This window comes from Chelon labrosus (genome assembly GCF_963514085.1).
Source record: "Chelon labrosus genome assembly, chromosome: 23".
Taxonomy (NCBI): Eukaryota; Metazoa; Chordata; class Actinopteri; order Mugiliformes; family Mugilidae; genus Chelon; species Chelon labrosus.
In genome coordinates, this window is record NC_140356.1 from 21,147,372 (window position 1) to 21,168,429 (window position 21,058).

General features: G+C 47.1%; 1 protein-coding gene across 1 annotated transcript in view; it reads left to right on the forward strand.

Moving 5' to 3' along the window:
* Positions 1–388: 388 nt before the first annotated feature.
* The window catches only part of LOC311508363 (filamin-C-like), a 31,190-nt gene continuing 10,520 nt past the window's right edge, over positions 389–21,058 (forward strand). Inside the window, exons 1-29 of the mRNA XM_084573086.1 lie at positions 389–835; positions 4,956–5,204; positions 5,403–5,500; positions 6,422–6,572; positions 6,931–7,049; positions 7,133–7,210; positions 7,395–7,557; positions 7,759–7,959; positions 10,808–10,945; positions 11,620–11,746; positions 11,903–12,039; positions 12,415–12,608; positions 12,692–12,805; positions 12,884–13,027; positions 13,188–13,311; positions 13,459–13,619; positions 13,700–13,790; positions 13,932–14,101; positions 14,181–14,298; positions 14,500–14,762; positions 14,875–15,472; positions 15,987–16,160; positions 17,248–17,410; positions 17,497–17,657; positions 17,733–17,900; positions 18,580–18,703; positions 18,786–18,942; positions 20,561–20,750; positions 20,838–20,861. Coding sequence (XP_084429212.1) covers positions 454–835; positions 4,956–5,204; positions 5,403–5,500; positions 6,422–6,572; positions 6,931–7,049; positions 7,133–7,210; positions 7,395–7,557; positions 7,759–7,959; positions 10,808–10,945; positions 11,620–11,746; positions 11,903–12,039; positions 12,415–12,608; positions 12,692–12,805; positions 12,884–13,027; positions 13,188–13,311; positions 13,459–13,619; positions 13,700–13,790; positions 13,932–14,101; positions 14,181–14,298; positions 14,500–14,762; positions 14,875–15,472; positions 15,987–16,160; positions 17,248–17,410; positions 17,497–17,657; positions 17,733–17,900; positions 18,580–18,703; positions 18,786–18,942; positions 20,561–20,750; positions 20,838–20,861 — 4,981 coding nt within the window. The 5' untranslated portion in view covers positions 389–453. The remainder of the gene's footprint in view (positions 836–4,955; positions 5,205–5,402; positions 5,501–6,421; positions 6,573–6,930; positions 7,050–7,132; positions 7,211–7,394; positions 7,558–7,758; positions 7,960–10,807; positions 10,946–11,619; positions 11,747–11,902; positions 12,040–12,414; positions 12,609–12,691; positions 12,806–12,883; positions 13,028–13,187; positions 13,312–13,458; positions 13,620–13,699; positions 13,791–13,931; positions 14,102–14,180; positions 14,299–14,499; positions 14,763–14,874; positions 15,473–15,986; positions 16,161–17,247; positions 17,411–17,496; positions 17,658–17,732; positions 17,901–18,579; positions 18,704–18,785; positions 18,943–20,560; positions 20,751–20,837; positions 20,862–21,058) is intronic.

Below are 21,058 nucleotides of genomic sequence, written 5' to 3' on the forward strand. Positions count from 1 at the left end.
CCCAGTAGTATATGGTCATGACAGGGGCATTCCTGGGAGTCCAGCGCAGTGACGAGGAGCTTTTTAAACCTCTCAGTCTGTTCAGCTCCGCTCTCTGCACGCCCCACAGCCCGGACCAGAGCCCGGACCAGAGCCCGGACCACAGCCCGGACCAGAGCCCGGACCAGAGCCCGGACCACAGCCCGGACCGCAGCCCGAGTCCGTCCCTTCTTCTGCTCCTCCACCTCCCTGTCTTCATATCTGGGACATATTTGAGTCCATGAGTCTCCGGGGGGACCGGACCAGCCGGACCCACTGACTCCGGATCAGAGCGCACGCTTTACGCAAACTCCGCTGAAGAGTGTCACTCCCCGCGGGCCTGGCACTGCCCCTCCGCTCCACTCCTTCACTGCTTTTCTCTTTTTTTCCTCCTTTCCTCTCGTCCCACCGCCGTTCTGCTATAAAAGAGGAACCATGATGAGTAACAGCGGCTACTTGGAGCCGCAGCAGCTGCCGCCGCAGTTCTACCAGAGCAGCGCGGACATCGGCGACGAGGAGGAGGAGATGCCGGCCACCGAGAAGGACCTGGCCGAGGACGCTCCGTGGAAGAAGATCCAGCAGAACACGTTCACCAGGTGGTGCAACGAGCACCTGAAGGTCATCAACAAGAGGATCAACGACCTGCAGAAGGACCTGAGCGACGGGCTGAAGCTGATCGGGCTCCTGGAGGTGCTGAGCCAGAAGAAGATGTACAGGAAGTACCACTCCAGACCCAACTTCAGGCAGATGAAGCTGGAGAACGTCTCAGTGGCGCTGGAGTTCCTGGAGAGGGAGCACATCAAGCTGGTGTCCATCGGTAAGTGGAGACAGACAGAGGGACAGAGGGACAGAGGGACAGACAGACAGAGGGACAGAGGGACAGGTGTGTGGAGCACAGGTGTAGCGGCTCCTGATTGGTCCACAGCTTCTAAAGTTTATTGTAATGGAACATGTTTTACTCTGAAGCTCTGACTTTAAACGACGTGCCGGACGGGGGTTTAAGAGTCTTGAAGTGGGTCCTGGAGGGGGTCCTGGAGGGGGTCCTGGAGGTTCTTAGAGGGGTTCCTGAGGTCAAAGGTCAGGCTCCTGGAGCAGGTCCAAGTGAAACCGAGGGTTCTCCAGTGGTTCTCCTGTTGGAGCCTCCAGGACGTCCCAGGTGTCTGTGTCGGGGCTGTCGAGGAGTTGTTGAGGTCAGAGCAGCTGTTTGGTGTCAGCGCTGACTCGGGCCGTCCCGTACGAAGCTTCACGGAGGAATGATGTCACTTCCTGTTTATTCACTGATAAAACAATCAGCTGACGCATCAACAGGTTTTAACGTTTCTTCTTGTTGTGTTCATCTGTGAATTAGACAGAGCTGCTGTTGTGAGGGTGGTGGGGGAGGAGGAGGTGGGGGGGGGGGGGGTGAGGGGGTGAGGATGGGGGAGTCCTCCTGTGTGTGTGTGGGTGAGTAGGGGGTGATTGATGGCAGGACAGCTGAGCTCTGCTGTCGCTCCTCCAACAGCTGCTGAAAATAGACCCTGAGAGGAAACCAGCTGAAGACGATCAGAGACAGACAGAGCCGCTAGGACCAGGGGGACCAGGGGCCCCAGAGTCTGCTGAGGGGCCCCGGGACAAAAAGACCCTGTGTGGGCCCCTAGTGACCCCCGTAGCTGACCAGTCAGACATAACATTAGGAACAGTAAAGATATCAGGAAATGAAAACAGTTCTTCTTCCTGGTCGAGTTTGGTTTGTTTCTCATTAGTTTCAGGTTCGTTTGTGTTTTTATTGTTTGTGTTTCTATCGTCTGTGGTGACTGATGTCCAGTTGTACCTTAAGTTTGTGGTTTTATCTCCTGCTCCGTGTAGACGCCGTCGTCTGCTCCGTAACGTTTCTCTCTGCAGAGTCTCAGCTTTTCCATGTCAGGAACCAAACTCCATTCACATATCTGCCACTTCTAGCTCTCTGTCTGTAATGGGTCCCATGTGTTGCAGCCGTCAGCTCACAGGAATGTCAGCTGAAGCCAGAACCCCCCCACCACCAGCACCACCAGCACCACCCCCTCAGTAGTAACTCACTACACACTCATCATTTCATCCATCTATCTGAGCAGAGATGCGTCACCCTGTCATCCTCTGGAGTGGCTCAGAGGTCAAAGGTCAGGTTCAGGGTGATACTTTATCGTCTGGACGTGGAGAAGCTGCAGGACTCTCTGAGACATCCAGGAACACCCCCCCCCCCCCATAAAATAACTTCTAATAAAACCAGACGATCTTTATCTTTAAATAACGTCGCGTCTGAAACTAAAAGCTTTCACTGATTCATTCATTCGTTCATTAAAGAGGAAATGATTCTGAAGTCAAACCACATCTGGACGTTTTTAATCATTTGGTCAAAAACTAAATGAAAATGAAGTTTAAAGTTTTATTTAATTAAAATCAGCTGATGTGATCCTTAAATCAAGATGGCCGCCGTGCTAACACTCAGGTGGAGGAGGCGGAGCTTCGATACCTGAAAGTCTCCACCCCCTCATCAGTCTGGTTATCAACAAACAATCAGTCACTAAAACAAAGATGGCGGCTTCTGTTGGCAGATGATGACGTCACCGTGACATCACCGTGATGTCATCAGAACCAGAGTTTTAGGTGGAGATCTAAAATCGTCCTGTTTTTAAATGGGCTTCTGAATGAGAGTCTGTTTATTCAGAGAGATCTGCTGACTGTCACAATGCAGCTACACCCCCCCCCCCCCCCCCCCCCCCACCACCACATGACACGGTCTGTGTGTGTGTGTGTGTGTGTGTGTGTGTGTGTGTGTGTGTGTGTGTCAGCTGTCATCACAGTTGTTGTGAAGCTTTAGAAGCAGCAGCTGAAGAGTTCTGCAACTAAAACCACCGTCCTGTGACCAGACAATGATCAGTTAATGATCGGTTATTGTTTCTAATCCAGACTGAGGTCAGATTATCATCAGATTATCATCAGATTATCATCAGATTATTGTTGGTTTATAGTTTATTGTCTCCAGGAAGTTCACTAAAGTTTCTTGTCTCTGAGTTGAGGAGCTGAGCAGCTGTTGGTCTGAGACTGGAGCTTTATAGGCCACAGGTGTGTTAGTGTGTGTGTGTTAGTGTGTGTGTGTGTGTGTGTTAGTGTGTGTTAGTGTGTGTGTGTTAATGTGTGTTAGGGTGTGTGTGTGTTAGTGTGTGTGTGTGTTAATGTGTGTTAGTGGGTGTGTGTGTGTGTGTGTGTGTGTTAATGTGTGTTAGTGTGTGTGTGTGTGTGTGTGTGTGTGTGTGTTAATGTGTGTTTGTGTGTGATGGTGTGTGTGTGTGTGTTAATGTGTGTTAGTGTGTGTTAGTGTGTGTGTCTCGTGGTTTCTGAACAACAACACACTGACTCAGCTGCTGATCACCTGTTTAGAGTTTTGTTGTTTTTTTTGGTCAGTTCTCAGGACTCACACCGATCAGCCACAACATTATGACCACTGGCCATCTCTTTGTGTTCTGCTGTGAAACATTTGGATGTAGGTGGTCTTTAATGTGACCCAGGACTCATTGTGTGTTCACACTACCAAAGGAAGGAGGTCACATGTGTCCCAGACCACCTCCACATGTGGACTGACACCAGATCAGTGTTCAAACCTGGACCTGTTTAACCTGGACTCTAGAGACCAGATCAGACCAGATCAGTGTGGTGGTGAGTTCACCTCCACCAGGATGATGGATGGTAAAGATCTCCTCAGCTCCTCGTTAGTGTCTCAGGTGATTCTGGACCTTTAAATGTTCTTCATCGTTATCTGTGGCTTCAGTTCTTCAGGTTCTTCTCGTGAACCTGCCAGTCAGAGCTGAGGGTTGTTTTCCTCTCTCTTCCATCGTTGTTGTGACTTCCTGTTTCACGCTGTTCATCTCGTTAATTCTTTCCCTCCGTCGTCATCCTCTCTAAATGTCACATAACAGCGTTTCTCTGACACCCCCAGGCCTGTTCAGATGGAGCGGTGGGGCGGTGGGTGTGGGGGGGGGGGTCTATCAGGCCTCCATTGTTTCTGTGTTTGTTTGGTAACCGTTGGCGACCAGAGAGCGTGGCCGTCGGACGTTAACGAACAGACGAGTTGTTGTTGAGCTCAGAGAGCGTCTGGCAGGACACCAGCTGGGCTCACACTGATTTTATTTTATTCATTCATTCACGTCTGAACATGAGGCCACGTTGGTTTCACATGCGGCTGATTTAACTCCAACATGGAACAAACTGAGAGGACAGGATGCGTTCATGTGACCTGAGACCACGGCAGCAGCTCCTGTTTCCTGGGGAAAGATTAGAGCGACGCTCCAAACACGTTTCCTGTCTGAGCTCGGGACCAGACTAATCTCTGGACTCTGGGCTTCCTGAAGGAAAATATGATTTCATGACTGGAAACACTCACAGGAAAGTTTCCATCACCTCACCTTAAACCAAACGATAAAATAACATGAATTAACATCTAGAGTTGGTTGATGCACTGAAAGCAGCTGAAGCGTCAGTTGATGTTAAAGTTCTCCAGGAATAAAACTTAAACTAGTTAAAGATGAATCACTGAAAACAGCCGAAGAGTTAATTCATGTCCAGTTCCTTAAAACATCTTCCTCAGTTTTTATTGAAGTGACGACGCTGAACGAAGGTGAAGTATCAGGTAAAGCTGAAGCACTGAAAGCAGTTGAAGAGTCAGATGAAGTACTGAGGTGGTCTCGTACCACGGTGTCTCCTGATTGGTCGATCTGACTCAGGAACACAAGGTTTTCATTGAGGTTCTGGTTCAGGACTGAACGACATCATCCTGCTGCCTCCAGATAAAACAAAATAAAAGTCTGAAACTTAAACAACATGAAACCAGGAGCTTTTATTTTGGCGTTCTTCAGTTTCCATTAAATGTTAAATGTTCAGCTGTTGAAAAACTTTATTGACAACACTTTGTTTTACATCGTCAGACTCTAAAGCCATCGTGGACGGGAACCTGAAGCTGATCCTGGGTCTGATCTGGACCCTGATCCTCCACTACTCCATCTCCATGCCCATGTGGGAGGACGAGGACGACGAGGACGCCAAGAAGCTCACCCCCAAACAGCGTCTGCTGGGCTGGATCCAGAACAAGGTGCCCCAGCTCCCCATCACCAACTTCCACCGGGACTGGAGGGACGGGAAGGCGCTGGGAGCGCTGGTGGACAACTGTGCCCCCGGTACGTCCTGCATGGCTGACACCAGCAGCTTAAATCAACAGTTTCTCTATGGCAGTTTTGAATGAAAGTCTTCTGCTCTGATTAACAGCAGAACGACTCAGAGATTCAGTTTATTACGTTTAGTTTCTATCACGTCCAGCTGAGTTTATTTTATTTATTATCAGTTGAATGATTTAATCGTGTCCGTGCTGCCTTCAGGTCTCTGTCCAGACTGGGAAACATGGGATCCCAGTCAGCCAGTGGAGAACGCCAGAGAGGCCATGCAGCAGGCAGACGACTGGCTCGGAGTCCCACAGGTAAGACTCACCTGAGGACATGGAGGACATGGAGACACAGAGACATGTCGTCTTCATTATAAAACGACGAAAAACAACAGACAACCTCTACCACTAGAACTAGAACTAGTTCTACACCTTTATAATAATACGATGTACATACAACTGTGCAAGTACAAGTCATTACAGTAATCCTTTAAGATTTTCTTAATTTTTCTCTAAAATATTATTGTTTTCTAAGATATTTTTTTCTGTAAATGAAAAGAAAACTGTTTCCATCAGGATTCTGTTTGAAGTAACAACCAGAGGAACTCGTTAAGAGCTTTGATAATGAACCATGACGTGTTTCAGGACGTCAGAGGTCAGTTCAGACTCTACAAATAAAACCTTCCTCATGGTTTCATCCAACAACGTCTGACAGTTCTGTTACGCTTGAGGGAAATAATGAGCTGAGATTGATCGGGTTGAGGAATAATAAGAATAAAGAGTAAAGCTGCCTCCTCCTCCTGCTGTTTGTCACACATGTCTTTAATTTCAGTGGAATGAACGAGCAGATGTTTCCTTTCACTCGTCTCGTTTAAAAGTCGATTGATCAGACGAAGAAACTTTGATTTGTCTCCAGCTTCTCGTTTGTGTCTCACAATCATTCACAGATGTGATTATTAGTTTATGAGCGATCACAGCTACACATGGATCCACCTGCTCCGCCCACACAGAGACCAGTGAAACCAGAAAACATCAAAAAACATCATTTATTCATTTGAGAGCAGCACAACATTAGTAAGAGTTGAAATGACTCATCATTAATCACGTCAGAGGCTTGTTAGCAGAGCAGCAGCTTTGGTAAAATGTTTTCAGATGAAACTCTTTGTTTTGGAGAATTTAACATCCACCAACGTAAAACTCAACATCATCAGCGTATTGTCTGAACTTCCTCTCCAGGTGATCGCTCCGGAGGAGATTGTCGACCCGAACGTGGACGAACACTCGGTCATGACCTACCTGTCTCAGTTCCCCAAAGCCAAGCTGAAGCCTGGGGCCCCTCTGAGGGCCAAGACCCTGCACCCGAAGAGGGCCAAAGCATTCGGACCAGGTGAGGAAAGATGACCGATGAGTCAGTCAGTAGGAAAGTATTTGATGATGTTTTCAATAATCAGTCGATCATTTGTAGCTTTTGCTTCATTTGTTCAGATAAATCAACGGAGATAAGGAACAGATTTATTTATTTATTGAACAGTTTCTTGTTATTCTGCTTACAACTGAATTAAAACAATAGAAACTAACTCCAACGATGGTCTGTGAAGGTTCTCAATCACTTAGCTCGTGGTTTATGAACGTCTTCAAGAAACTCTACTCTACAGAGTTTTTAGACAACTCCAGGTCATGGTGGTATAAAATCCAGAAACTCTCTTGACTTTCAATCAAATGAAAAGTCTTTATTCTTGTCTCAGGCATCGAGCCTCGAGGGAACATGGTTCTGAAGCCAGCAGAGTTTCTGGTGGAAACGGTGGAGGCCGGACTGGGCGAGGTTCTGGTTTACGTGGAGGATCCTGAAGGACACACGGAGGAGGTGGGAGCAGATACACAAACTTTTAATCAAAGACTTTAAAGTGGAATCCAGCTGAAATTCATGGTGATTGATTTCTCCTTCAGGCCCGAGTGATCCCCAACAACGACAAGAACCGGACCTACTCCGTGGTGTACCTGCCCAAAGTGGAGGGGCTTCATAGGGTAAGAAAACTAGGGATGTCCTGATCATGTGCCCTGGTGATCTCCTTCTACCACCTCACTAAACATCCACTGGTTCTGGTCTAAATGGTTCCTAGCCTCACGTTTTTTGGTATAAAACAGATTTAATGAAAGTCTTGATCTGAACCACTGACCACCAGGCCTCTGTGCTCCCGTTTCCTCCCAGGTGAAGGTGCTGTTCGCGGGGCAGGACATCGACAGAAGTCCCTTCATGGTGAATGTCTCCAAGGCCATGGGCGACCCGACCAGAGTTCAGGCCCGCGGGCCGGGACTGCAGGCGTCGGGGAACGTGGCCAACAAACCGACATACTTTGATATTTACACTGCGGGTAAGTTGTGATGAAGCTGGTCAAACAAAGAATGTTAATCAAAGATGTTGTAGCTCTCCAGAGGACGAACCTTGTCTTGTCTTCCTTCAGTGTTTTATATTTAGTCCCTGACCTGGACTTTTAATTTTCTGGTTTGGTTCCAGCGGCGGTCGCATTCCTCTCAGTGTTTAAAGATCTCGTTGTCCTCTGTCTGTCCACCAGGGGCGGGTGCCGGAGACGTGGGCGTCATCATTGTGGACTCCAACGGTCGCAGGGACACAGTGGAGATTGTCTTGGAGAACAAGGGCGACAGTATATTTCGGTGCACCTATGTTCCGGTCCTGGAGGGCCCTCACACCGTCTACGTGACCTTTGCTGGGCAGCAGATTCCCAGAAGTCCGTTCACTGTCCACGTCTCTGAGGGTAGGACTCTCAGATCAAAGATATCAGTCCATCATTTAATATATTCACCTTAATTCACTGACTGCCCCCCGTCCCATCAGGGTCTCACTGAACTCTCATGTCCAGACTGACTCAGTAAACCACTAAAAGTTTGAAACCTGCAGTAGTTCAGTCTGGGTCCAGGACTGTGATGGTTTTCACTGGGCTTGATTTAGGATTGGACTTCTTTGTCTTGACTGTCTCTTGTTGTCTTATGTTTTGAACTTTGTTGTGGGTTTACCTGTCTTTACCTAGAACTGGACTTTTGACTTAGATTAGATTAGATAATCACATTTGAGAATCTAGGGTCTCGTTTGACAGGATTTGTCTCTGTGAATTGTGAACTTTGGGACTAGACAGGACTGCTCATGGCAATAATTTGGACTAGGACCCTAAGACGTGACCCAGGTCTTGGTTTTGGATTATCCTTGACCTAGAACTGGACTTGTGACTTCTGTGCCCATCTTGACTTAATATAGAACTTGTCTACCTTTGAAATGGGACCCTAAACCATCTTGTCTTTGTCTTTAAACATTGTGCAGGATCTTGTATCACACTAACCTATGGACTTGACTCAGGACAGACCCTTAGACATGACCCGGGTCTCAGTTTCTTGACTGACTTGGAACCTCTTTATCTTCATGCAGGGACTTGATTCAGGGTTTGGGACTTGGGTTTTGATTTGAGGTATTTCTGGCTGGACTTGTAAATTTTGGGACTAGACAGGACTGCCTTTGATTGAGGCTATAATTTGGGACCAAGACCCTAAGACGTGACCCAGGTCCTGGTTTGGGATTATCCTGACTGATCTTATTTGTGTAGGGACGTGATTTAGAGCTTGAGACTTGAAACAGAACCCAGCTTCATCCTGGACGTCTCCTCATGTTCAAATGTGTCATGACTGTTGTTGACTCCTTCAGTTTCACAGAGCGGCCCTCCTCCCGGGTCTCCGGTGCATATTGTACCTCAGTCCATACGCACCCCACCCTCAGACAAGACAAGGAGAGTCCCCCCTCCAACACCACCCAAAACCAAGCGACCAAGTTAGTACAGGCCATGGACGGGTGTAACTGGAGTCTGGCTGCGCTGTTCTGGTCCTTCCCACTTCAGCTCCATCCACCCCCGCCTCGGCCCGTCTACGCGGGGTTTCCCAGCTTTACAGCATGTGCTGGCTTCGTCCTGAGCAGCTTTTTCTTTTCTCAGAGTGAATGTGGACGATGGTGCCAGGATTTATTGTACTTCTGCAGAAACCTAAAATAATTTACTGTTTGGCTGCATGGTGTCCTGGGGCAAGTTTTTACCAATACTTTTGTCCCGGGTCGTAAATATTAGGGCCCAGATTCTTTCTCCTTAGAGCGTCATGTGAATTATAGCCAACCAGCCAACCAGTATACAGTACTGCTGATTCCTGTCAGGGATTCAAAATGATGCCATTTCGTTTAATCAGTGAGTGAAACTACTCAATGTACCAGACTTTATTATTATTTGAGCAGTTCTCTGTAGAATCAGTCTGGATAGACTCTACATTTGGGCTACTTATATCCTGTTCTCATACCTTTTTTTGATAAATCACTTACATCCGGCTCATCATTAATGCAAGGAACGAAAGCTCAGATCAAGGAACGTTCATGAAGCTAAGCTACTAGCTAAAGGCTAATTTAGTGGTTTGTTTCCTTTGTAGCAGCTACAAGTTGTGGCACCAAAGTAAATGTGTTAACTTAATTATTCTTATAAATATAAACAACAGATATCAGTATATCCGTCCTGACACTGTAGCTGCATCCAGAGATGGTTGGTGAGTTACTTTCTGTCGTTAGTTTAGACATTCAGTTTAAAATCCGCAAACCGTCCTGCTTCACTTTGTGTCAGATCGTTTTGATGCTTCTCTGATGACGTTAGCTTACATGATGAAATGAAAACATAAAATTCTTCTCATTGGACTAATTTAGATGTAAATGAACAAATGAAACATTCGGATAATTTCAAATAACAACTACTGACACAACCAATAGGAGGCGTAGCTCCCTGAGTGACCATCATCCTCCATCATCATCATCCTCATCCTCACCATCCCTTCGTCCTCCAGCTAACTCTGATCTTCTTCTCAAACTTTTCCTCAACCTCCAGATATTTAACAGAACATTTGACCTAAAGCCGACTCGTCTTCATCCTCAGCTCTGAACTTGTCTTCATCTTTGCTGCTTTTTCTTTTCAGCCTCAGCAAACTGCTTCTCATGGCGCTGAACAGCTGACTAACTCCTACAGCGCTCTGTGTGTTTGTGTTGTAAAGTTGTTCAGACTTGGTTTTCACTGGGGCTGTCGATAGATTACAATATTTAAACATGATTAATGCAAAGTAATCAAACCTTTTACGATCAGTTTTAAATGAACTTTAGAGGGACATTTTTCAAGTGTTTTAATCCTCTTATCAACAGGACGTAAGATTAGTTTTATCCAGGGTAAGATTATTTACTACAACCACTCTTTAGATTCTGCTTTCTTTCCACAGCGTTACTGCTCCTTTAAACACTTCCTGGTCCCTAAACTACAGTTGGACCAAGCTCATAACAACATTAGAAGGAGTTTATGTTAGCGTGTTATTAGCATGTTGATTTTGACAGCCCTAGTTTTAGAGTAGAGGTTACAGGGTTAGATGATGCATTATGTTCTAAAGTCAGACAGGTGCAGATATACTATAAATAATTATTTAGAGACAGTTCTATAGTTTAGAGTAAATTAGACCGTCTCTAATGGGTTCTTCTTATAAAGTGAAAACAGGTCATTGTGTTTGTGTTTTCTAACCTGGACTTGTTCTCATTGGTCCTCTCAGCCTGTAACCCGAACGCCTGCCGAGCGTCGGGCCGAGGTCTGCAGCCGAAGGGTCTGAGAATGAAGGAGGTGGCGGATTTTAAAGTTTACACTAAAGGAGCCGGAAGTGGAGAGCTGAAAGTCACCGTGAAGGGACCAAGTAAGACTCAAAAACTGAAACCACATTTAGAAAAAACACCAACATGAACCCGGTTTAAACCTAAAATCATGAATCTGTGTCAGTGTCTCTGGTGTTTCAAGGTTCAAGGTTCAAGGTTCTTTATTTGGCCATTTGTGCATAAACCAACAGTCCAGGCACATTGGAAATCTTGTGCAGGGCTCTCAGAGTCAACAGTTTAGTTAAAAAAGAAGAAGAAGTATAAAATATAGAAATCACTATACAACAAAAATATAAATACAAAATATAGAAGCAATATACAACTGTAATATTACAATATAAGATAATGTTGGTGACAGAGTAATAAATAATAGTAGATAGATAAACTGGCTAGACTGGTTCTAGGAATGTGAGGTGGGGGTGATGGGGAGAGCAGGAGAGAGAGAGTATTGGGAATATTGCACTGATGGACTATTGCACATTTATCGGGGGAACTACAGAACAGATTACACATTGTACAGAAATACTAATATTAAGTCAACTATTGCACATGTAATTAAAGTGAGGTAGTGTTTGGTTATTTTTTGCACAAGTTCAGTAGTTACTGTTTTGCCATCAGTCTGACTGTGGCAGTGTCTCTGGTGTTTGTTTGAACATGTTTGATCAGAAGATTCTCTTCTTGTTAATGATGATGGCATTTTTATTTTTAAACCCAGAGGGCCTGGAGGAGCCGGTGAAGGTGCAGGAGATGGAGCATGGCGTGTATGAGTGTAATTATTACCCCATCATGACAGGAAAATATGTCATAACCATCACCTGGGGAGGACACAGCATCCCACGCAGGTGAGATCAAAGAACGGATTCAGGCCTTATCCATTTATATTAAAACTGAATTACAGAGGACCCAGGATCCAACCCTGAGGAACTCCAGACTACTTGTATTTTTTTTAGTTCGGATGATGAGAAGAATCAGACTTGCTGTGTGTGTGTGGTTTTTAGTCCATTCGAGGTACAGGTGAGCGAGGAGGCGGGGCCTCAGAAGGTGAGGGCCTGGGGTCCTGGTCTGGAGACCGGTATGGTCGGGAAGAGCGCTGACTTTGTGGTGGAGGCTATCGGCACCGAAGTGGGAACTCTTGGTACGTAACCAGAGCAGAGAATAATACTGTTGTTTTATCATTATTGAACTTCATCAGCAGATGGACTTAGAAGCTACAGATATGAGAAATTACTATTTTATAAGTGCTGCTATAGTTTTTCTTATTTTTCTTATTGAACTAAAACATTTTTGCTGAAATACAGCAGGGTGTCATCAGCATACAGTGATCACAAATATCAATTAAACTGTTACCACTAGATATCAGAATCTGGTAACTCTCCATCTGGATTTCATTATGAGACAGAGAAATAAGTCTAAGTTTCACCTGTAAACATTGATACTAAACTCTAACAGGCTGATTACCAGGAACATTTTCTCAGTCCTCTTTCTTACCACCATCGTTTGTTGTGTGCAGGTTTCTCCATCGAAGGTCCGTCTCAGGCGAAGATCGAGTGCGACGACAAAGGCGATGGTTCGTGTGACGTTCGATATTGGCCGACTGAACCTGGAGACTACGCCGTCCACGTCATATGTGATGACGAGGACATCAAGGACAGTCCCTTCATGGCTCATATCCTCCCTGCTGCCAACGACGTCTTCCCTGAGAAGGTAGGAAGGAACCTGACTGACTTTAAAATGATTTCTCAGGTGTTTCATTGTTCATGATGTGCTGAATGTTTCCGTCTCCTCAGGTGAAGTGTTACGGTCCAGGTCTGGAGCCTCTGGGCTGCATCGTGAACAAACCGGCTGATTTCACCATTGACACCTGTGGAGCTGGCCGAGGAGAGCTGAAGCTGTACGCTCAGGTGAGACCTGTATGATCTACTGTCCATCTCATCCTTACTCTAATAAAACTGTTCTTTAAGACATGTTTGTGCTTTCAGGACGCAGAAGGTTTCCCCATCGACATTCAGATCACAGATAACGGAGACAGCACCTTCTTCTGTGTTTACATTCCCACCAAACCCATCAAACACACCATCATCATCACCTGGGGAGAAGTCAACGTCCCCAACAGCCCCTTCAGGGTAAAACACTCACCAGGAGCAGCACTAAGTGTTGTCAAATAATAGTTTAATCAGCTCTGTAGAGACTGGGCGAGCTCTCAGTGTTTAGTTCTCTGTCTGTTTGGAAGGGTGGACACCATGTCTAGTCCAGGTTAGTGACGTAGCTGATGTCTTCGGTTAGGTGACCATCGGAGAGGGCAGCCATCCAGAGAACGTGAAGGTTTATGGTCCAGGTGTTGAGAAGACGGGACTGAAGGCCAACGAGCCGACATACTTCACCGTGGACTGCAGCGAGGCCGGACAGGGTGAGGTCCAAAATCACCACCTCATGTCCTTCATCCTGATGATGCATGGGCTGCAGGACAGAGTCTTTCTTCACACATTGTCATATTAATGAGAGGACGCTGATTCTCAGGAGTCTCTGTAACTCAAATCGCTGTTTTTCCTTCCAGGAGACGTCAGTATCGGGATCAAATGTGCTCCAGGCGTGGTCGGACCCGCGGAGGCCGACATAGACTTCGACATCATCAAGAATGATAACGACACGTTCACAGTGAAGTACATGCCTCCAGGTCCCGGTCAGTACACCATCATGGTGCTGTTCGCTGATCAGGTGAGAGCGTCGACCGGTGAATATAAAGATTTACTCTGGTAGAAACTAAACTATAAACAATAACCTCTCACCTTTAACAGGAAATCCCCATCAGCCCCTTCAGAATAAAAGTGGATCCTTCTCATGATGCAGCTAAAGTCCGAGCAGAAGGACCTGGACTCAACAGGACGGGTAAGCGTCCATGAACATCATGACACAAGACGTTTATTTATTCAGAGCTCAGACACAAAACCACGGAGGATGATCGGGTCAGTCATCAAATATGCCTGATTCATTCTGTATTTATGTACCTGACCCATGCTACCTGTGCAGGTGTGGAGGTGGGTAAACCCACTCATTTCACCATCTACACAAAGGGAGCCGGTAAAGCTAAACCCGAGGTTCATTTCACTGGAGCAGCTAAAGGCGAAGCCGTGAGAGACTTTGAGATCATCGACAACCATGACTACTCGTACACCGTCCGCTACACCGCGGTGCAGCAGGTAAGGCCTAAATACGACTGACAGAGTACGAGGTGACTGATTAATCTGAGGTTAACTTAAAGAACGTGGTTTTTCTCAGGGGAACATGTCCATCACTGTGTGTCACGGAGGAGACCCCATCCCTAAAAGTCCATTCAGCATCAGCGTGGCGCCTCCACTGGACCTCAACAAGGTCAAAGTTCAAGGGATGAACAACAGTAAGTGTTCCTTTTATAGTTTAAAGGATGTCAACAGGAACATCTGTGGGTGACATTAGAGAACCATTCATTGGAGGAACGACGCTACTTGATGAAACGTGTTCAAGGAACTCTACGAGTCCAGTTTCTGTTCTTTAACCTTTTAGGATTAAATAATGTGACATCCCATAACCTTTCCTTCTGTTTGTCTACAAATCTAAGAAGTGGACGTGGGGAAGGATCAGGAGTTCTCCATCAGTACTCGTGGCGCCGGAGGTCAGGGTAAACTGGACGTGAAGATCACGTCTCCATCGCGCCGACCAATCCCCTGCAAGCTGGAGTCAGGCACAGCCAATGAGCTTCACTCTGTGAAGTACATCCCCCCAGAGGAAGGACCGTACCGGGTGGACGTCAGCTACGACGGGAACCCTGTCCCAGGAAGTCCGTTCACTGTGGAGGGCGTCATGCCCCCCGACCCTTCAAAGGTCTCAAAACATTTCAGACGTTGACGTCCTCAAACTTAATGAATTTACTCAGACTTACTTCCTGCTTCTGTCTACCAGCCTTGTCAAATCCTTCTCTTTTGTTTGTCTCCAGGTGCGGGCCTATGGTCCAGGTCTTCAGGGGGGTGTGGTGGGTAAACCGGCCCCCTTTGCCATTGACACAAAGGGTGCTGGTACCGGAGGTCTGGGCCTGACGGTGGAGGGACCCTGTGAGGCCAAGATCGAATGCCAGGACAACGGAGACGGCTCATGCTCCGTGTCCTACCTGCCCACCGAGCCGGGGGAGTACGCAATCAACATCTTGTTTGCAGACCAGCACATCCCCGGGTCCCCCTTCAAGGCCATGGTCCAGTCGGTGTTCGACCCCAGCAAGGTGACGGCCAGCGGCCCCGGCCTGGAGAGGGGGAAGGTCAACGAGGACGGGTCCTTCACGGTGGACTGCTCCAAAGCCGGAGAGGCCGAGCTCACCATCGAGATCGTCTCCGACTCCGGAGCCAAAGCTGAAGTTCACGTCCAGAACAACAGCGACGGGACGTACTCCATCACCTACATCCCCCAGAGCCACGGCATGTACACCATCACCATCAAATATGGAGGACACACAGTGCCCATGTTCCCGGCCCGACTACAGGTGGACCCGGCTATCGACACCAGCGGGGTGAAGGTCTACGGACCAGGAGTGGAACCCAGAGGTGAGACTAAGGAGCCAGACCCGACATCCAGACTCATCCCATGGTCTGAGCTCTGTTTACGTTCTGGTCTGGTATCGCCTCCTGGACTCCTCCAGACTCTATTATGACAGTTCATAAACTCTCAGCAGAACATTCACAGTTTTCCAACGAGGCTTTTCTTCTCCTATTATATGACCTAAGTTTTAAATTAAATTAAACTGGGAGAATAAAAGCAGAGTGAAGTCATGAGGCCACATAGTTAGGGAACAAATTGGATCCCATAAACTATTAAACTCCCGTCACTGGAACTGTCCTGAAACGACCTCTGAGAGAGACGGGAGTAGTCACAACATTTTGAATTAGTCTCTACATTTAAACTGGATGTTTGGATGGATCAGGGTTTCTGCAGGTTCACCCTTTAAAACCAGTTTCATCCAGCGCTCCAGCCGAACCAGATGGAGAGCCAGTTTGTTTTCCATCTGTTGACCAGTGCGTCTGTATGAATGTGGAAACCATTTTCGTTTCTTCTCCGCAGGCGTCCTGAGGGAAGTAACAACACATTTCATTGTGGACGCTCGGGCTCACTATAAGAGCGGCGGCAGCCATATCAAAGCCAGCATCTCCAACCCATCGGGCGCCAACACTGACGCCTACATCACCGACAAGGGAGACGGGACCTACAGAGTGGAGTACACCCCCTATGAGGACGGTGAGGCTACCATGGTGTGATGTTCCTGAGGCAGGAAGTCTGGCGGTGACGCAGGTTTCTGGACTGAAAGCGTTTCAGTCCAGAAACCGAATGAGTCTCACCACAGTTCATCAACAGAGCGAGAGCCAGCAGGAGGGTTTACTCCAGTTTAATGGATGTTTTTCCAGTGCAACACGTCGTAATAGTAAAATAAAACGCCTTGTGGCTTCCATAAAGCTGCTGTTGTCCCTCTGCAGCAGTAAACACAAAAAACAGAGCTGATGACATTATATTTACGAGCCTTAGTGTGGCTTTTAGCACAAAAAATACACAAATTATCATCATGTCGTAACTAAGCTAACATGCTAATTAAGGCGCTTTTACAACTGGCTTTTGAAAAACATGCTAATTTAAGTAGCGTGCTAGCAAAAATACGCATGTAAAAATGTAATAAGGCAAATAAATGCAATGATACGTTCACATGCTAATAGTAACACCATAACAAGTTAACCTAAATATGCTAGCATGCTAACACAGCACGTAGCTATGCATGCATGTTACCTCTATGATGTACCAGAAGCATATTCACATGCTAATAGTGGCACCTTAAGCAGTGGTTTAACTTTACTGTATGTGGTAGAAATCAGCAATGTAGCATTTAGCCGTTAGCACGTTTGTAAACCTCCAGAATCATTGCAGCAGTCAGCATTAATGTTTGACGTTGGTTTTAATCTGTTGTTGAATGAAATGAACACATGACTGTAGTCGTCCATGTTTAAGTGCTGGCAGCAGAGTGAGAGGACGGGATGAACAGATGGTATTAATAGCTGCAGTCTGTCTGCAGGCAGCAGATGGTTTTCCACTGATAGTGATGTGTGACATGCTGGAGACTGTTGCATTGTGGGAAGGAAATGCTCAGCCATGTGGAGGCTTCAAATCTCTGAGCAGTGTATGAGGAAATGTTCCACTGATTTTACATGTTAAATAAACAAAACACTGAACATCCAGGAGTTTAAAACTAATTTATTCACGTATCAGACGAAGCTGCCTGGTCCTGATCAGATTCTGATTTAAACTAATCATGTGGAACAAACCGGTCTGTCTGCAGGTTTGCATCTGATTGAGGTTCTGTTTGACGACGTCTCGGTCCCTAAGAGTCCGTTCAGGGTGTCGGTGACCGAGGGTTGTGATCCCAGTCGAGTCCGAGCCTACGGTCCAGGTCTGGAGGAGGGACTGGTGAACAAACCAAACCGCTTCACAGTTGAGACCAGGTATTCTCATTTTCACTGTGTTAATGATTTTATTCTCCACATCTGAGTGTTTTGCACCTGAACCCTCTGTCTGGTCTGGTCTTCAGGGGGGCTGGCACTGGAGGTCTTGGTCTGGCTATCGAGGGTCCGTCGGAGGCAAAGATGTCGTGTAAGGACAACAAAGATGGCAGCTGCAGCGTGGAGTACATCCCCTTTACTCCTGGAGAGTACGATGTCAATATAACCTTTGGAGGCCTCCCTATCCCAGGTGGGACGTCCACCACGCCCCCGACTCTCTGACCTTAGATCTGAATCCTCTAACCTCCAGCCGTGTGTCCTGCAGGAAGTCCGTTTCGTGTCCCGGTTCGTGAGCTGGTGGATCCCAGTAAGGTGAGGTGTTCGGGTCCAGGCCTCGGCGTTGGAGTCCGAGCCCATGTCCCTCAGACCTTCACTGTAGACAGCAGCAAGGCTGGGGTGGCCCCCCTAGAGGTCCAGCTCTACGGTCCAACAGGTAGGACTACTAAGTCATGTTCTGGAGTGTTCTGCTTATTCCTTCACAAAGGCTGTCGTCATGGAAACATTTCCATTCAAGAAGTTCTTCATCAAATCCAAAAACCACTGACAACAAATGTGACTGATATTACTTTTATTTTTTGGTTCTTTTGAGTCTATCCACATGATTCTACATCAACTATGCACCACATGGTGATTTACCAGACAGAATCTGTGGAACACTTTGGGTTCTCTGGTTCTCCAAACGTCCAAATGGAGAGTGGGCCTGGTTCTATTTTTACTAGAACCTTTGTAGAATATGTGTGCTTTGTGGTATTTCTAGAAACTCTTGGTGGATCTGATGGTTCTGGAGATGTTCCTGATTTATTTTGGTGTTTTTAGGCGAATCTCACCTCCCAGCACCGTACGACCTTTACGCTAACTATACTGTATTATACTATAATGTACTATAATGTACTATATTATACTATATTATACTATACTGTACTATATTATACTATATTATACTATAATGTACTATATTATACTATACTGTACTATATTATACTATATTATACTATAATGTACTATACTGTACTATATTATACTATATTATACTATATTATACTATACTGTACTATAATGTACTATACTGTTTGTGGCCTTGTTTACATGTTGTTCAACCTCTGGTTCTCCAGGCGTGGCCGAACCCGTCAGCATCACAGATAACGGTGACGGTACTCACACGGTCAACTACACGCCCGCCAACGACGGCCCGTACACGGTGTGCGTGAAGTACGCCGACCAGGAAGTCCCTCGCAGGTCGGTGTCATCATCATCAGTGGACCAGGAAGTTTCTGGTCCTGGTTGTTCAACAGTAACGTCTCAAACCTTCTCCTCTCAGTCCCTTTAAGATCAAAACGTTACCGGCTCACGACGCCAGTAAAGTCCGAGCCAGCGGTCCAGGTCTGAACGCGTCTGGAGTTCCTGCCAGTCTACCCGTCGAATTCACCATCGACGCCAGGGACGCCGGGGAGGGTCTGCTGACGGTCCAGATCCTGGTGAGTCAACAGAACCAGGACCAACAGAGAAGAGACTTCAGACTGGACCTCAGCTACATTTATGTCACACCAGCAAAAATATGAGTGTAGGTGTACACTCCCTGGCCACTTCATTAGGTACACTAGTGAATTGGACATTACTTAGATTAGGCTTCACTAGTGTACCTAATGAAGTGGCCAGGGAGCTATATGTAGAATATTATCACTTCTTTTCTGATGAGGTCCGTTACTCTCTTCACCTCCACCAGACTCCATTGACTAAACGGTCATTTTTCAGTCTGTGAGCAGAGCGCCATCTAGTGTCGGTTCTACTGGACTGGAGATGAACACATGAACCGAATCATCAGCTGCTCTGATGAACGTCTTAGTTTATACTTTGAGCTGATAATCAGTGGTTTGATGCCAGGTGTTTCCATGGAAACGAGGTGTGAATGTTGTTCCTGGATGTGGCGGAGGAGGAGCTGTGATCTGTCTCTGATTCTTGGGACGGGTTGGTGTCGCTGCAGGGTCCCGACGGCTGCAGGCGCGAGGCCTCGGTGTTTGTGGAGGACTGGGGCAGGAGGGTGTGGGACGCTCACATAGTAAAGAAAACCATCCCCTTCAGTATTCTGAAGAGAGGCTGTGTAAGGCCCCGCCCTCTCTCCTCCTTCACCTCCCTCCCCCTTCACCTCCTCCTCACCCCCGTTCACTCCTCCCGCTTCCATCCACATTATAATCTGACACCAGTAGAGACACCCCCCCCCCCCCCCCAGCATGACTGTCCCAACTCTGCAGGAATCAGCAGAATAAACTCCACATGAAGTCTGTCCAAAGAGACTAATGAGACAAAGACAAAGACATCTGGACTGGAAGACGTTTCCTCCATGTGTCCAGCTCTAAATGACTGGTGGGGGGTTCAGGTCTTCATGAGGAACACCTAACCTAGACGTCTCTCTGAACATCTGTCCTCAAGAAGCTTTGTTGGACCTGGAGACATTAATGGGTCATCAGAGAACCAGGATCAGAACAGGTCCAGGTCCAGGTCCAGGTCCAGGTGAGTATAGTCATGTGACCTTCAGGTGATAAAAACCTAAACTCCCCACCAGACATTTAGAGCTGGACACTTGGAGGAAACGTCTTCTAGTCCAGATGTCTTTGTCTCATCTTGACGACCTCCACAGACGTTACCTTTAAATCTTGATTTGATGTTTAGAGGTGTCCTGCCTCCCTCCCCCCCCCGCCCCCCTCTGTCTCCACTGACTCCATTAGTTTGTCTGATAAGCTAACAGACACATGTCCCCCTGTCCCTCTGTCCTCTGTCCTCTGCTGCTGTGAATAGACTTAGCTCCTGTGTGAACTCTAAACTCTTCTGACAACACTGCTCTCAAACCATCAGCAGATATTTTATTCTAACTTCTCATGTTAGTGGTTTTATATTCAGACTTTAGTTTTAATGACTCGTCCACGCGGCACAGAGGAGGTTAAAGGTCAAAGGTTAAAGGTCAAAGGTTAAAGGTCAAAGGTCTGAGCTGAATGAATCTGAACGTTAGTACAGACGGCAGGTGATGGTAGGAGACCAGTGATGGACGCTCGTCTCGTCGCGTCCCTTAAACACGCTGACTTAGCCGTGTGTCCACAGGACCCGGAGGGTAAACCCAAGAAGGCGAACATCCGAGACAACCGAGACGGGACGTACACGGTGTCCTACGTACCGGACATGGCGGGACGTTACACCATCACCATCAAATACGGAGGAGACGAGATCCCATACTCACCTTACCGGATCCACGCCCTGCCCACCGGGGACGCCAGCAAGTGTCTGGTCACAGGTCAGGCTCCGCCCACCCGTCCTCTGTCCACCAATTAGACGCAGACGTGTCCCGGCTTCACTGACTCTGATGTTGTTTTTCCTACAGTGTCGATTGGAGGACACGGACTTGGTGAGCGCCCCCCCCCCGAAACAGATTTAGATTCTGTACCAACACCACCAACACCACCAACACCACCAACACCAACACCATCACCACCAACACCACCAACACCAACACCACCAACACCAACACCACCAACACCACCAACACCAACACCACCAACACCACCAACACCAACACCATCACCACCAACACCACCAACACCA